Source organism: Panicum virgatum, chromosome 5K, assembly GCF_016808335.1.
Source record: "Panicum virgatum strain AP13 chromosome 5K, P.virgatum_v5, whole genome shotgun sequence".
NCBI lineage: Eukaryota > Viridiplantae > Streptophyta > Magnoliopsida > Poales > Poaceae > Panicum > Panicum virgatum.
The window spans coordinates 45,204,412-45,221,184 of record NC_053140.1 but is presented as its reverse complement, the minus strand read 5'-3'; the positions used below and the strand labels follow the sequence as shown (position 1 = coordinate 45,221,184).

Here is a 16,773-nt window from a genome sequence, read left to right as displayed (position 1 = left end):
CACCTTGGTCATGTCCAACCCAAGCCATGGCTCTATAAAACCCGCTACCGCTACTCTCCGAACCCTAGAAGCCCTCGCCCTCTTTTCCCCTGCGACGCTGCCACAAATCGAAAGGGAAGAGGAGGAGGGGGAGGTGAATAATAGAGGAGGCATGGAGAGGAAGGATAAGCCGAGGAGGGGAAGAGGAAGAAGGAGGGAGGCCAGCTGCCACCGCCGCAGCTGAAGGTCGGTGCCGCCGCTGAAGGCCGGTGCCGCCGCCCCGCCAGGAAAGAAGCTTGTAGCCAACATCGCCAAGATGATGAGGAGGACGCATAGCCGCCGCCATGCCTAGCACTGCTGCGTCCGGAGCATGGGTGCCAAGGGAGGAGGAGCCCAAGAGCCACCATCGCCAAGGGGAGCCGCCGTCGCCAGGACTTTGATGCCACGCCACCGCTAGAGAACCTCGACGTCGCACTGTCTCCCCGATCGCTTCCAACGGCGACCCCGCGCTGCATGGCACCTCTCCAGCTCATCACGGCCAAGCCACACCACGACATCGCCCTCGTCGTCTTCAACCCAGTTCGGTAGGCCACCACTGATAACGTCCTTCATACCTGCTCGTGCTGCCGGCTAGAGTGCCGATGAGCCCTCAATGTAGCCTAGCCATAGGAATCTCCATCCCATGTTTCTTGTAGGAGCCGCCACGGCCGTCGTAACCTACACAGCCACGTCATAAACAATGCCAAGCCAAACCCCCGCGGCCTCACCGTGCTCTCATGCCACCTAAACCCCGGCTGGTCGAGCGCAAAGGCTAAGCCTGTGGCAAGGCCGTGCCTTGCACACGTCTCGCACACGCACACACAACCATGCTAAGCGCGGTCACCGCGTGCGAGGGCCGCAATGACGTGAGCGCATGAACCCACTGCTGGCGCTGAGCTCTTGTGGGCGTTCTGCCGAGCACACCACGTGCATCTGACCCACGGGCCAAAAGCTTCACCTTTGCCCTGCTCGAACCCAACCGTAGCCTCGCCTTAGCCCCGACCGTCGTGTGCACACGCATGCCGGTCAAAAATAGGGCTTTCCTAGCCCTTTGCATGATTGTGCTTCGTTGCCAACGTGCGTGGGCATGAGCCAACCCGCAACGTCACAGTCACAATGTGGAAATCCCATTTGGGCGCTTCACCAAGCACGTCGTTCGCCACACCACGGCTCACCATGCGCGGTCACCACCCCGACGCGAACGCAACGTCGCGTTCACTCACGTCCTTACGGTCTTGGGTCGAACACAACATGGGAACACTACATGCCCGCGCGCTCCCGAGCTATCTTGCCCTGACCTCGTCTTGGCATTCACTCATCTCGTCGCCGTCGATCCGTTGCGCCGCCATGGACAGGGAGCACCCACGTTTCGCGTGCGAGCGTGCACTGAAGCCCTGCATGAACCAAGACATCGCCACATTCGTGCATGGCCACGGCCATGCCGTCGCCCGCGGGCACGCCGCGTGTCTCACACCACCCGCACGCCTGCGCATCTGAACCCGGCTGCAAGGCCATGCCTTGTTCGCCGACGTTCACTGCCCAATGCCACCAGACCTTGGCCGGCAACACCTGTAACGGGTGCCGAATGCGGACCGCGTTGACGGAGACGCACTCGAACGAAGATGCTCGTCCCAGCAAGATTAAGGACTTGAGCTTGTGGACCTAGAAATGGAACTATGTCAAATGTGCACACCACTTATCCATTATGAGGTTGGACCTTGTCCGAGCTAGCTACGCACGGCACCATATCTGTAGGAGGATAATGTATCAGTGTTAGAGGGAGAGGGAAGGACTCTATGGCCCTAGATCTGGAGGATTTGTTTGGATCCCATTCTAGATTGCTTCACAGCCCCGGGCGACTTATCGCAGGAGGATGCACCCTAGACCGGGAGTAGGTTGGTGCCATAGCCGTTAGTTTCTTTAGACCGGTGCATCGGGGTCAGTCTCCCGGCTAGCATCGGGGCGAGTGGGTACAAGTGTACAACCCCTGCAAGGTGAAAACTATATGTATAGCCACATACTCGGTCATGTACTACTTTGAATCTGGCTATATATTTCTACCTCCCCCTAGACTACTTTTCTTGCTTGGATAGCAGCTGAGGTGCAGGGAGAGGGAGTTCCAGCACCAAAACAGGGATGTATTGTTTCGTAGTGGAAGATAGATACGACCGGGAGTCCGGGATGTTGGAATGGCCCGCGTCTAGGAGTTATGGATGACTTATATATACTTATTGCTGTTTGCATAGGAAAACCTAGCCTTTCCTTTCGCAATATTTGTTTCCTTTATGCATCCACCTTTACGCTGCATGCGGATGGTGATGTGAACCTATCCCGTCCTTGAGAATAGCCTGATAGATGCAGGATTCGAGCGGAGGATCAACCGAGATGACGAAGGATGAAGTTAAGGACTGCCCGAGCTACGCTCCGAGCTGCCTGTGAAGAAGAGCCCAGAAGATGGAGTCTGCTCAGAAGACTAGATATCATTTCCGCTTTCCGTTTGTTTTCCTTTAGCCCAAGAGGCATGTACTCTGATGTTTGTATTAGATAAACCCATGTACTGTTTTATCGCGAGTTATGTCTATGATATGTAATTGAAATGAGTTCTGTATGTGATCACTACTGATCCAGGGGCTATCACGATGATACAAAGAGTCGGGTTCTCCTTTCGAAAACCCGGTTCATTTCAGCTCTCTCAAGAGGTGAGAAGCCAATTGGCTTAGGAGTAAGCCGGCAATGCATTTGTCAATTTCCGCTTTCTCGGAGAAGTTGGGAGTTTGTGTCTTTTTCTGGACGAACCTCCGAAGGTAATCGAGTAAAGGTTCTCTGTCCATCTGGATGCATTGGAATTCCTCCAAGGAGGTTATGGTTGCTTTCTTGAAGACTTGAAAGCCTTGCTTCAACTTCTCTTTGAGATGGAACGAGCTTGTAATTGACAGTAGTGGAAGGTATGAATACCAGCTTGCAACTGGACCTTTGCATACCATGATGAAGGATTTTGCCATAATTGGGTCATCTCCGCCAGCAGAGGCAATTGTGGTCTTGTATGTCATGATGAACTGAGCTTGGTTGACAGATCCATCGTACGGTGGCAGCTGTGTGGGTTTGTAGCCAAGAGGCCATTGGGTTAGCTGCAGTGCCACTGAGAGTGGAGAGATTGGGTCAAATAGGGAATTTGGTAGGTATTGGTGGTTGGTTTGTTCTTGGTGGGTATGGTTTATGTCTGGTGCAGGTTGTGGGTTTCCGCCTGACGAGATGTTTCTGGTGGGACATGAGGTGAGGTTTGGCGATGGAATTCTTGTGTGTCTTCACAACCTTTTTGCAATTTTTCAACTTCAGCTTGCATTGTGGTCAGTTTGCGCTTAGCTTCGGCCAGCTTCTTGGCTTGGGTAACTGCTCTTTGCTTGGTTGCTAACATAGCATTAAGGTGTGCTTTCTCCCTTTCGATGGCCTTGAGCTTGAGAGCGGCTGCTGTGAGCTCATCCTATTGGTCTTGGGAAGGTGGGTCATCTTTGAACTCTTCTGAGTTGTTAAGTGCCGTTGCTGCTTTTTTTCTTTTCTAGTAATGCACGCTGAACTCTAGTGTGTTTCTCCTGCTCGGCATCTAGGCGAGGGTTGGCTCCGTCGGGGATGTGGCTTGCTCAACCAGGATGTCATGAAGGTTTGGAACCTTTGGGTGGTTTGTTCGGGTTGGTGGCTTTTCTTTTTGTGGAGGCATCGGGGGTTGTTTCTCGAGCTGAGAACACGGTGGGCACCTCTGTTGGGATCGAAGTTGTAGATCCCAAACAGAATGAGAAGGGCAACGAACGAAGGTAGAATGCAAGTGGAACAATAGCACAAACGTAATTGCACTATAATTTCAAAAAAAATCAACCCGTTACAATGTTGTGGGACAGGGAGGGCTATTTATACCCCCCCCCCCCACCCTATTACATCATTCCCTGAGTACGGGGTTAACCCTGCATCAGCGCCCGAAGGTTTCTTGTGGCACGGGGACCCGCCGTCCACAGTTAACCTTTGGATAAGTTTCCCCCACTTGTATCGATATTCCTGCACAACAAAGCCAAGTACTTTGGTAATTGGTTAACCCTCGTAAGATGTTCGGTTAACCTCCAGCCGAGGGACCTAACTTCAGGTACCGCCTCCTTCGCAAGGCGCAATCCCCAACAGCACTCACCCTCTCACTTGCAACTATGAAAGTTCTAGCTGCAACCCGTTCGCGTCCAGTTGCAACATGTTCGTGTCCAGTTGCAACTAGATTAGTCTGAGTTGCAACCGGCTCACGTCCAGTTGCAACTGATCCGCGTCCGGTTGCAACTGGGTCGGTCTGAATTGCAACTAATTCGCGCCCAGTTGCAATCAGTTCCGTCCAGTTGCAATCAGTCTATTATTCCAGTTGCAATCGATGTAATCTCTTGATTGCAATTGCAGAGACAGAGTGGGTGCACCTTGTATAGAGAATGCACCTTGTTACATTTTATCATCATCGTGTGTGTATATTTAGGACCAAATAATTGAATTAATTAATCATGAGATTAAAATAACAGATTTAGTGACGCCGATTGAAATTTGGTTAGTCGTCAATCAATGATGTGGTTCGTCTGATCTGTAACGGACGTCGATCATGTTCATGTGTTTATTTTGTTTTTGGGCCCACAACGAAAACCACATTAATCATCTGGGGCAGCTACCCGGTCATCATTTCCCCCACCCCACCAAACCCTTTCAGCTTCTTTTCACGGGCCCAGACCCCCACCCACCCCACTCTTGCATGTGAGAGGAGAGCAGGGGGCGGCGATGGTTCCTGGGCAGTGGCCAGATCGCCGGAGTCCCCATCGGCGACACCAACTAGTGTGAGGAGGAGGAGGAGGAGGAGGCGCTGTTTGCTGTAAGTTTCTTATCCGCAAGCGTTCCCTCTACGATTTTGTTAGGGTTTTCCCTAGATTTTCCTAGGATTTCTATTGTTTTTTGATTGGTACTCCATTTCATCGATGGAGGAGAGGGATTTGGAGGAGCACAGGACGATGTGTGTGTGTGTGTGTGTGTGTGTGTGTGTGTGTGTGTGTGTGTGTGTGTGTGTGTGTGTGTGTGTGTGTGTGTGTGTGTGTGTGTGTGTGTGTGTGTGTGTGTGTGTGATGGGCGGAGGTGGGGGGGGCTGTCCGCACGGTGCTTTTGCTTTGTGTAGGTTTAAGATATTTTTGGGATGGATTTTGATGTTTCTGTTTTGGGATTGGGGGAAGGTCTCTATCTGGAAGGGGGATTATGCCTGCATGCACTGGGCACGCGCAGATTCGGCGCTGGAGAAGTATGCACCCAAGCGGCGCAAGCTCAGGCGAGCAGGCTGCCGCAGGCCGCGCACTGATGTGGGCGACTCGAGCCAACGAGAGCTAGGTAGGACGGAGGAGCTGTGAGCCAGGCAAATGTTGTTTTTGTGTGCATGTGTGTGGGAGAGGGTTATCAAAAATAATCAGTTAGTTTTGTATCAATTCTGGTACTTTTTACTGCAAATTTCGTAGTATTTTCTACATCTGAATCAAATTTCATGGTGTATCTAGTATTGGACACATGTAATCTTTATAATAAAGTTAGAGCATGGTAGAAATGGATATTTCTGAGCAGTTGAATGTTATTTCGTTAGATCAATGCTACTAGGAAAATAAAATTTCCTATTGTATTTCCTTGTGCGGCAAGAAGAAAGATTACTCTCAATGATTTTTTTTATTTACAGCAAGTGATCTCGTTTCACATTCATTGCGCATCGACAAATAATACAACACATATCTTTTTGCTAATTAATAGTTGCTTTTATCTTTAATCCATTTATGCTTTTGCACTGTATGCTTTAGTTTTGGTCACCCTATAATTAGTGAAGCCACAAGTGTCCTATTGCTAATTAGTTTTTGTGTGTGTGTCACTGTAATTATTCCTACCTTTCCATGCTACAAAATAATGATTTAAATCAGTGATATTTTTGTCTGAACCAGTTTCTTTCTTCTGCTCCAAAAAATATCACTGTAATTGTTCCTACCTTCCATGCTACAAAATCATGATTTAATTAGCGATATTTTTTTAGATAAGAGAGTGAGATACATTTTCAACAGTTATTATATTTTATAACTTAATGTGGATAAAAGTGTTTGCCAATTTTTTAGAGAGGGTGAGATGCATATTGTTATCTGCAGGAGTTCAGTATGACTTTTTGCCCATTCTATTCTAAACTGTTTATACTGTTGGATGCCCATTCTATTTGATTTGAGTAGATCTATTTCCTTATTTGATTTGATTATAACTGCAAGCATTTGTTTGTTTTCAAAAAATTTAATCAATTTATTTTCTAGCTAAGGTAAATTTCTGGTGATATTTACTATATTACTTGTTTTACCTCAGTTCTCAGTTCTCATGTATATGCTGAAAACTCAGGTCTGGCCAGCTGATCTAAAGGTGAGCAGATCTAGATATGCGTGGGTTACGCCATCAGTCTTATTTTAGTTGATTTTTTGTCTATGTTGCTTTATGCCCTCTTTTCTAAACTGAGAGATTTTAAGTATGATATTAAATTTGATTTTTTGTGTTTATGCATTCTATCATGGACACTTATTCTAACACTCTACACTAGTTATCATTTATTTTTGCTGAAATTATAGTATATTTTTGCTCTTCGTAAAAGTTGATGTTTTGGACTTCAAGTACCAGCTTTTGTATAGCAGTCGAGATGTTGGTAATATCCATTCATTTGGGGTGAATTTTTGTATTCTCACTCATGTGTTTCTTAATTTTTTCCAAGGACCATCGTCCCCCCCCCCCCCACTAAACTGCGCTGCTAGTTGCATTCGCAAAGGTAGGAATGGAATGTGATGTACCCTTCCTGTTCGTCAATTATTTTATGTTGTAACTTTTTTGTTTATTTTGGAGTAATTTTTATTACACAATTTGTCAAATTATAACTTGGGTTTTCCTATTCAATTATTGATCTGTTCTTTTAGTTACAGTTCATAACTATATAAGTTACATTATACATTTTGATATACTCTTTAATTCTGACACTTATTCTATATTATAAATTTTGATATTGTTTTTGTCTTTACGTAATTTATCATGGACACTTATTCTAACAATCTACACTAGTTATATTTTACTTCTAAAACTAAATCATAATTTTCTCATGTAAAATAATGGTTGATCTATTGGTTGTGCGGGTGTAAACCTTTTTGCAGAGTGCTTTTCTTCTACATTTTTTTTTTGCCTTGGGGGATTTGACTGGAGTAGTGCGGTGGTATGGATTTGTAGCATATCAGCTAGCCTCTACCAAAAAAGTTCTATCATAATTTTTCTCCATTTCTTCTCTACATAGTAGCATAGTTGTCTGCTATATTTGTGTCATCTTATTTTTTTGGTTATCTTTGAACTATTCTGTCTCTATTTTCTCTCTCTTATTAATTGTTTTGATTAGTTCTCTTTCCCCCTATATATCGCTATGTGTTTCTTTGTACCAGTGAGCATAGCTGTAAGAATTTTTCTTGGTTTGAAAAATTTTAATCACTTTAGCTAAGCCAAATTTTCTGATGCTATTTTGACCATATTTACTTTGTTTTCTTCACTGCCTGGGTCGTTTTTTGTTTGTATTTCTATGGTTTCCTGTCTATTATGGTTTCTGCATGGCATTCTATATATCCCAGCTAAAATTAATTGAATTAAGTAATCTGTGATCCCACCTTATTACAATTAGTGGCCATGTCATTGTTTTGAGTTATACATTGTACCTTTTTTGACACGAGTAATCTGTGATCTCATCTGATTGAAAAGTTATAGTTTCTACTTTTTCATTAAGGGTAATATGATGCAGAATGTTGTAGAACTAGGGACATTACATGGCATTAACCAAAAGGTCAGGCAGTACCAGCATAGGGTGAATATCTAGTATTATAGTATCTAGCAAAAGTTTATTGTTAATTTATACCATACTTTGTCTTAGCTGTAAGTCAAATTATATAGCATACTTTTTTCTTAATTAGTGGCAAGTTATTATTTTTTCTAACATTTTGTTAAGACAGCACCACCATATGAGAACTTGCTCCATTTTTTTTTTGTTTTGTAGCTCCTGCTACAATCATAGCTTTTGCTCAAGAGCCATCATCAAGGTACAGAACTTGGATATTTTGTATAATATGTCAAAGCTAAATATTTCACATTATTCTAAAAACAAATTTTATTAAATATATCTATCATTTTCTGTTTTTTGTTTAGATGAGCAATCAGGACACGGAGGTAGCTGTGATGATGTCCAAGATGAGCCTGAAGAATTAGTTGAATCTGAGAGTTTACTGTAATAGATAGATGTGATGTGATGTCCAATATCACATATATCCAACAAACAAAAGGCCCATAGGGACAACAGAATTTTTTAAACGGGCCAAATGTAAATGTGTCTCACGGTCCATAGGTACAATAGAAAAATGATGTAATTTTTATTGGGCCAATAGTAAATAAGACACAGCCAACAGACGCGATGGACAAGACCCACACAGCCAACAGTAACAAAAGATAAGGCCCATAGCAAAAGACACAGCCAAAATCAAACAGCTAGCCGTACGGGCAATGGCACAAACACAAGCAAACCTTCTCTACGCAGCATTGCTTTTGCCGACGGTACTGTACCTCGCTGTCAACCGCCGCCGGCGCACCACCAGCCGCTTGCCGCCCGGCCCTAGGGGCGTCCCGCTCTTAGGAAGCCTCCCTTTCATCGACCGGAACCTGCACACCTACTTCGCCGGCCTCGCCGCGAAGCATGGGCCTGTCCTCTCCATCCGCCTCGGCTCCAAAGTGGAAATCGTGGTCACCTCCCCGGAGCTGGCCAGCGAGGTGCTCCGGGACAAGGACCCCATCTTCGCCAACCGAGTCATGCCGGAGGCCGGCAACGCCATCTCCTTTGGCGGCGAGAAGAACATCGTGGGCAACCCGGTCGGTCCCAAGTGGCGCCTGCTTCGTCGCGTTTGCGTGCACGACATGTTGAGCCCGGCGGGGCTCGATGGCGTGCACAGCCTCCGCAGGCGCGAGTTCAGGTCCACCCTGCGCTACCTCCACTCCAGGTCGGGAGAAGCGGTCGACATCGGCGCACAAATGTTCCTCAACACTATGAACGTGATCACGAGCACCATGTGGGGGGGCACCATTGGGAGCGACAGCGAGCGGGCTGCCATAGGGCATGAGTTCAGGGAGCTTGTCGCGGGGATCACTGAGCTGCTCGGCTCGCCCAACGTGTCCGACTTCTTCCCGGCGCTGGCGCCTTTCGACCTGCAGGGCGTCAACAGGAAGATGGGGAGATTCAGGGAGAAGTTCGACCTGATGTTCGCCAGGATCATACAGCAGCGAGTTGAGGCCCAGCAAGACGGGGGCGACACGGTTGCAGACTTCCTGGATACCATGCTCAAGATGGAGAGGGAAGGCGGCGACGGCAAAGCCTCCTTCACCATGAATAACGTCAAATCTCTCCTCCTGGTATGTACCATATATTTTTAGTAGTAGTGTGCACTGCTCCCATTGATTGTACATCGGTCAATTCGTGCAGGATATGGTAGTCGGCGGGACGGAGACCACGTCCAACACCGTGGAATGGGCCATGGCCGAGATGATGCAGAACCCTCAATCTCTGAAGAGAGCCCAGAACGAGCTCGACATGGTCGTCGGACGAGATGCCATCGTGGAGGAGTCCCACCTTTCTCAGCTCCACTACCTCCGCATGGTGGTCAAGGAAACGCTCCGGCTGCACCCGCCGCTTCCCCTCATGGTGCCGCACTGCCCGAGCACCGACTCCACTGTTGGCGGCTACCACATCCCCGAGGGCAGCCGCGTGTTCGTCAACGTATGGGCCATCCAGAGGAACCCCCTGGTCTGGAACGAGCCCCTTGAATTCAACCCGGAGAGGTTCGCCGGAGACGACGTCGACGGTCCCAAGTGGGACTTCACGGGCAACCAGTTTGACTACTTCCCATTCGGGTCCGGGAGGAGAATTTGTGCGGGAATCGCCATGGCGGATAAGATGACTTTGTACTCGCTAGCCATGCTGCTGCAAGGGTTCGACTGGAAGCTACCGGAGGGCACCCAGATTGACCTATCCGAGAAATTCGGGATTGTGATGAAGAAAGCCACACCCCTGGTGGCCATACCGACGCCAAGGTTGTCTAAGCCTGACTTGTACTATTCGTGAAGGCATCCTAATTTTCTAGGATTATTACTTCTCAATATATAGATATCGAAGTATATATGGAACACGTCTATCAGTAAGTGCTTTTTGTAATAAAAAAAGTCCTACCACATGTTCTCCATATGTTTTTAATCTCACTGTTTTTATTTATATGTCACATTAGATTTGTTCTAAGTCAAATTTGATCAATTTTGACAAAATTTATAGAAAAAATAATAATACCAAATTTGTCTCGTTCACTCTACCATAAAATATATATTAATGGTGTATATGTTGGTAAATATAGTTGTTGCTCTATTTTTCTATAGATTTGGTAAATTAAATTTAGCCAAATTGAACTTAGGATAAACCTAATACGACGTGTCAATAAAACGGAGGGAGTACCTTACTATTAATAATTGGAGGCTTTTTTGAAGCCTCCAGGTGATGCCACCTAGGATTCTTGAGGTGGACGGTCTAAAAAAATAGAGAAATCCTATAAATTCTCACAAAAATCAGAAACATCTGGCCATCAATTTGGCAACTCTAATCATAATAGTCATTGGATCTGTTATCTTTTTCTAATAAATTATCCACCTTTGCCATTATGAAAATAGACTAAAGTAACCCCCTACACATGTATCTAAATTACTCATCTATGCCATTATAAAAAATAATCTAAAGTAACCCCCTAATCTTCATGTAAATTATCCACTTATGCCATTATAAAATAATATCAAATAACCCCCTAAACTTTTGTGTATATTATCCAATGATATCGTAATAAAAAATTAAAATAAACTCCTAATATAACATCTTAAAGAGCATTAATATAAAATTCTAAATTACTATTTCTATCATTATTAATATATTATTTATGTTATTTTATTTATATAAAAATACTAACCATAATGTGTGTGTCACCATATATTCATGTATAAGAGAAGAGATAAGAATACCAATTTTCATGTTGTTCATATAGCTCAAACAAAATGTTCAATTAAATACATACCAAATATATATGGAGGTATGATGTAAAGTGAGAAAAATTGTTAGTTAATGATAAATATATATCTTTACTGTACTGAATTAGAATATTTAATTAATTAAAGAGAGCGTAAGATAGATAATTATTAGATATCTCTAACTGGCCCGTGCGGGAGCATGGGTTAGACTAGTTTAGATAAATATGAAAGAAGTTCATATTGCGGCTTAAAAATTGGATTTGGAAAGCGAAAGTTTTGACTAATATTTTAATCAAAATATATTCATATTTATTACACTATAAAAGTTGCATTAATAGGTTCATATTGAAGTGGTTTAAGATAAGGTTGATTTTGTAGTAATTGACAAAGCTAAAATATATGCTGAAATCTTAATTTGAAGAATTTTAATACCAAAATGTCTTAGAACATATTCAGCAGCCCCCAATAAACATCTCCCAATAACATACTATTAGGATATCTCAATACCACTTTCATGGATTATTAGGGAAGATGCTTTTACAATTCCTCAATAATCTCATCCCAATACAACTAACATATTAGGAGGTTAAAATTCTTCCTTTATTTAAGAGGAGTTGGAGTGAAATATTGGAACAACTCAATAATTATTAGTGGAATGAAGAGGTATTGAAAAACTGATGGAGCATATCTTTTTCTAATATTAATAATTTATTGGGAAAAGAATGACCGTTGGGATGCTCTTGTAGGGGTGACCAAAGGAGTATCAGTATGCACACATCATAAATACTCTAGACACTGCTATGAGTACTATTCGGCCCAATGGTATATTACGAGGTCTAACATGGTGACAGATTAATCCATTTCTTTCCACCTGCATGCATACACGCAGCACTAGGTCTATCTACATCCACCACCTAATTGGTAGGTACCTAATTTTAGCTAGGATGGATCCAAACGGGACTAGCTAATACGCAACTAGTTCTTCTAATTACTAGACTAACAATTATCCAACCCAGCTAATTCCAGCTAATCAGTTGGATCTGAACAGTGTCAAAAACCAGACGGGAACTGCCGGTTTCCGGATTTTTTTTCCGTTTCCGGTCCGGTCCGGGACGGTAAACCGGGTCCGGTTTTTTATATTTTATGTTTCTAAATCCAAAAATACAAAAGTCATTTTTTTGTGCTACTGTTCCGGTTTTGAACAGTAGCACCGGTTTTTGAAACCCTGGCTGGAAGGAGTCAAGGCTGAAGCAAATGACCCACTTAAAGTGGAGGCCGCACTTCGGGGGAAAGAATGGGAAAGACAATTTCACTATATTTCTTACCGGGAACGGGGCCTATCACAAGAATATTTTTTTATTGGGACAATAACTCTGAAAAGAGAGATTTCCTATCTTTTCTTTCAACTCAGGAGAAATACGGTCGGGCGGCACTAATTCGAATCCCTCGAGCAAAATAAGAACAGCACCCACATTCAATCCTCCCTTTTTACCATTAGCAAGAACTTGTTTCAGCTGCATATATGTATCAATGGGTAAACATCGAGATTTCTTGAGATGGAACTCTGTCAAAAAAAAACCATGATTACAATCTTCTGATTACTATGTCCGAATCATCTTGTGCTTGTTCCAGTGTCTTCTGGCTGCATGCATGTCTCTATAAGAGCAATATTTGCAGTTGGTTTGGGTGCAAGACTAACCTATATAAACACATATCACTTGGATTTGGATGAGTTGAACATATAAGTTTTTTTTAGGGGCAGTTGAACATATAAGTTGTGTTGTACGGAGTAGTACTTATGTTTGGCGCTTCCGACGCCAGCGGAGACAGCAAAGCCAGACAGCAAAGCCGGTCTCCGTAGAAACTATTGGCCGATCCATTCAAACATGGCATGGAGAAGAAACAGTTCTAGAGCAACGAAGAAGAAACAGTTCTAGAGCAACTCTAGCAACAACATCTAAATCAGATCCTCCAAATGTTAAATGGAGGTTACCTCTATTTTATAGATGCCTCCAAATTCACTCCAATTCCAACAATAATTCTCAATTCTAACTTATAATAAATGGCTTCCTAGAGACCTTCTAGGAATTAATGGAGGAGGTGTGGAGGAGGGGATTATTTGAAGACCTACCCAAAAGAATGGGTCTAGTAGAGCGTCTGCTAGAGTGCGCAACTTTTTAACTTAGCCAACTAAATTTGAGATAGGGCCATAGGGGGTTTAGAGCGCTGCTGGAGTTTTTCTGCTCCTAAACCTTGCCTGTATTTGCATATTTAAATATTAAGTAGTAGGTACAGCTTCCCTTAAAAAATCTGGTAGGTACCGCTGAACAGCGAATTATATTATGTAAAATGTAACCAACAATTCTTAATTATTACTACAATATTTTTTCAAGCATGATAGATGTCATCTGGAGCTGTCGCTTTTTAGTATATCAAGTGGCAAGCGCAAGAACTTGGAATCAATACAAATGAGATGCTCGGCCTAATTGAGACAAAAGGAGATGGGACTTCTACAGCGTACGACAAAACAGCCGGCCAACAATTATCAATATCTATAGATTATTCCCTCTGTTTAAAAAATATAAAATTAAAGTTCTTCATATTTCGGAAAAGTTGAAGTTTGCATATTTTCTACCAGTACTTGGTCACTATAGTATGGTTTTATATTGTATTGGTTTTGTAGTTTTTTTTTTTGCGGGTGTATTGGTTTTGTAGTTATACAAAATATTTTGTGAGGAAATGCTGGACATTGTGTAGACCATACCTCGATAGAATACGTTTTGAGTTTGTATATCCTTTAAATGTTCGAGTATACATCTTTCTGCCTGCAAAACATTTTTCTTGGTAGGAATTCTCTATTTGGTACAAAATTTCCAAATACCGCAGTACAAAAACGCAAACTGCTTTGACGTCATGGATGACGATCTCCATTGTTATTAGGTTCATTATATGACACTATAATTTCTTAATTCATGTCAAACACAAGTTGATCTACTAGTTTAATACTCCTCCAGGCGTAGCGATCCCCAGTTTGCCGTCCTATAAATAGATCTAGAGAGTCTACAGCAGTGAGGAGCACTACAGACTTCAACAAGGCGCTTGAAGTGGTTCCAATCAACCAAAGGTCATATATAGCGGATCTCAAGGTACGTGCAACCAGTGCTTAGCTCATGGCCCTGTTTGTATCTTTAGCTCTTGTGCTAATTTGATGACTAAAGTTTAGACATTGAATTAGCCCTCCAAAATTTAGCCTCTAGAGTTGTTTGAATCCATAGGCTAATTTAAGGACTAAAGCATACATTCCAATCATTGGATCTACCTTTCATGCATGGGAGGTGAGGAGAAAAGTGACTTTTTAGTGGGGCCCACGCAGAAATAGCCCTAATTTGTACCTCTTGGAGGGGCTAATTTTTTTAGGGGAGCTAATTCACTTTAGCCCCGGATAACCCCACGTGTTTGGATACTTTGGGGCTAAAAGGGACTAGAAGAGGAGGGGATAATTTTTAGCCCCTGGATCCAAACAGACATATTGCTCGGGTAGCCGTTACAGAATTTGCTAAAACAGTTCGCACACAATCACACTGTATTGGACCTAAAAAATAAATTGTGTGGTTTACAGAGGGTAAGTCCCACGGATGCTCTCGAGATGCATTGAGCAGTAGGTCCCTATTGAGCAGTGTAGTTTACAGAGGGTAAGTCGGGCGGATGGATGCATTCGAGACTATCGGTGGTCTACTCATATTTCATTTGATGCGAATCAACCCTTGAACTAACTAAACACTGTTTATCATCCCAACGTAGTTTAACAATAATTTAGTACCATCTAATGACTATTTAATTATGTGACACGATCATCTTACTAGTCTCAGCTTAGTAATTTAATATTGCCGAGTTATTAACGATATAAAGCCTAAAAAATTTAGTAAATTCTTTAAATTGGACACCCCATAAATAAATTTATGTGACACGATCATCTTACTAGTCTCAGCTTAGTATTTTGTATTTTCCTACTTTGTCCTTTTTATTGGCATTATATTGAAGACAACCTTGGCAGTTGTGTTAGAACCGTTTTATATTATTAATCGCATGATGACATGAAGCAGGCATCCAAATTAAACAAACAGGCCGCGCCGGCAACAATGTCTTCTCGGGTCCAACAATGCCCCGACAAACCCGCATCCATGAACGTGGAGGCCGTCCTCCACATGAAGGCCGGCCTCGGCGACAGCAGCTATGCACAGAACTCTTCGCTTCAGGTCGTCGATCAGCAAATAAATCAAAATCTTCAGATTTAATTCATTTATCGTCATGCAACGTTAACGTTTCCGGCGGCCTGTAGAAGAAAAGCACCGACACCTTGAAAAGCCTCGTCATCGACTCCGCAACTCGAGTGTACGAGACGCTACGGCCGGAGAGCTTCACCGTAGCTGACCTCGGGTGCGCCTCCGGGAGCAACGCGCTCGGCGTGGTGGAAGCCGTCGTCAGGAGCATCGGCGAGGTCTGCTGCGCCCGCGGATCTCCGCCGCCCGAGTTCTCGGTGCTCCTCAACGACCTCCCCACCAACGACTTCAACACTGTCTTCTCCTGCGCGCCGGAGGTCACCAGCAGGCTCAAGGCTGACGCCAAGGCCGTAGTCTTCCTTTCAGGCGTCCCGGGATCCTTCTACGGGAGGCTCTTCGTTAGCAGGAGCGTGCATTTGGTTTGCTCCTTCAACAGCCTGCACTGGCTCTCTCAGGTTCCTGCCGGTCTTCGTGACGAGACAAACACGCCACTTAACAAGGGGAAGATGTTCGTATCAAGCACGAGCCCTCCCGCCGTGCCGGCGGCCTACCGGCGGCAGTTCCAGAAAGACTTGAGCCTGTTCCTCAAGTCGCGCGCCGCTGAGGTCGTCCCCGGCGGCCGCATGGTTGTGTCGATGCTGTGCCGGGAAACCGAGGACTACACGGACGTGAAGGCGACCCAATTATGGGATCTCCTCTCCGACTCACTCGCCGCGCTGGTATCTCAGGTGAGTCCGCACCACTGCTCAACCAATCAAGCAATCGCTGGCAACAAATTAATAAATTGATCCATGCTTATTACTAAGTACTCGATTGCATTGCATTGCAGGGGCTGCTCGAGCAGGAGGTGGTGGACGCCTACGACGCCCCGTGCTACGCGCCGAGCGCACAGGAGATCCAGGAGGAAGTGACCAAGGAAGGCTCCTTCAGCCTGGACTACGTGCGGACGTACGAAGCCAACCTGAACAGCGCCGGGGACGCCAAGAGAAACGGCAGGACGCTGTCGATGGCGATCAGGGCCATCCAGGAGTCCATGCTCAGCCACCACTTCGGCGCCGGCATCGTCGACGCGCTGTTCGACAAGTATACCGAGCTCGTCACCGAGTCCATGGAGAAGGGGGTGGTCAAGAGCGTCCAGATAGGGGCCGTCCTGGTCAGGTTGTAGTATGTAGATATTGCTGGTACTACTTAACGATTCAGTCTGGCACATCACAGATTGATTGATGTTCTAAAAGGGAACATATCAGGTGCAAACCAACATCTTCATGTAAATTATGAAAACTTCAATCTGAGTCATTGGATCAACATCTAAGAGGTATGGGGGATTGAGTAA

At 44.6% G+C, this 16,773-nt stretch overlaps 2 protein-coding genes and 1 long non-coding RNA gene across 3 annotated transcripts; all 3 read left to right on the top strand.

Moving 5' to 3' along the window:
• Positions 1-1,456: 1,456 nt before the first annotated feature.
• Positions 1,457-10,219, top strand: LOC120710151 (geraniol 8-hydroxylase-like). The gene is made up of 4 exons (XM_039995814.1): positions 1,457-1,589; positions 4,132-4,251; positions 8,627-9,510; positions 9,581-10,219. Exons 1-4 carry the CDS (start codon positions 1,457-1,459, stop codon positions 10,217-10,219), a joined length of 1,776 nt encoding a protein of 591 aa, XP_039851748.1.
• LOC120707742 lies at positions 5,413-8,531 on the top strand. The gene is made up of 3 exons (XR_005689080.1): positions 5,413-6,853; positions 8,111-8,153; positions 8,260-8,531. It is a non-coding gene; the product is annotated as an uncharacterized LOC120707742 (long non-coding RNA).
• Positions 10,220-14,244: 4,025 nt separating the features above from the next.
• Positions 14,245-16,773, top strand: LOC120710702 (probable methyltransferase TCM_000336). Its single transcript, XM_039996297.1, has 4 exons — positions 14,245-14,306; positions 15,264-15,416; positions 15,500-16,168; positions 16,270-16,773. Exons 2-4 carry the CDS (start codon positions 15,300-15,302, stop codon positions 16,603-16,605), a joined length of 1,122 nt encoding a protein of 373 aa, XP_039852231.1. The 5' UTR covers positions 14,245-14,306; positions 15,264-15,299; the 3' UTR covers positions 16,606-16,773.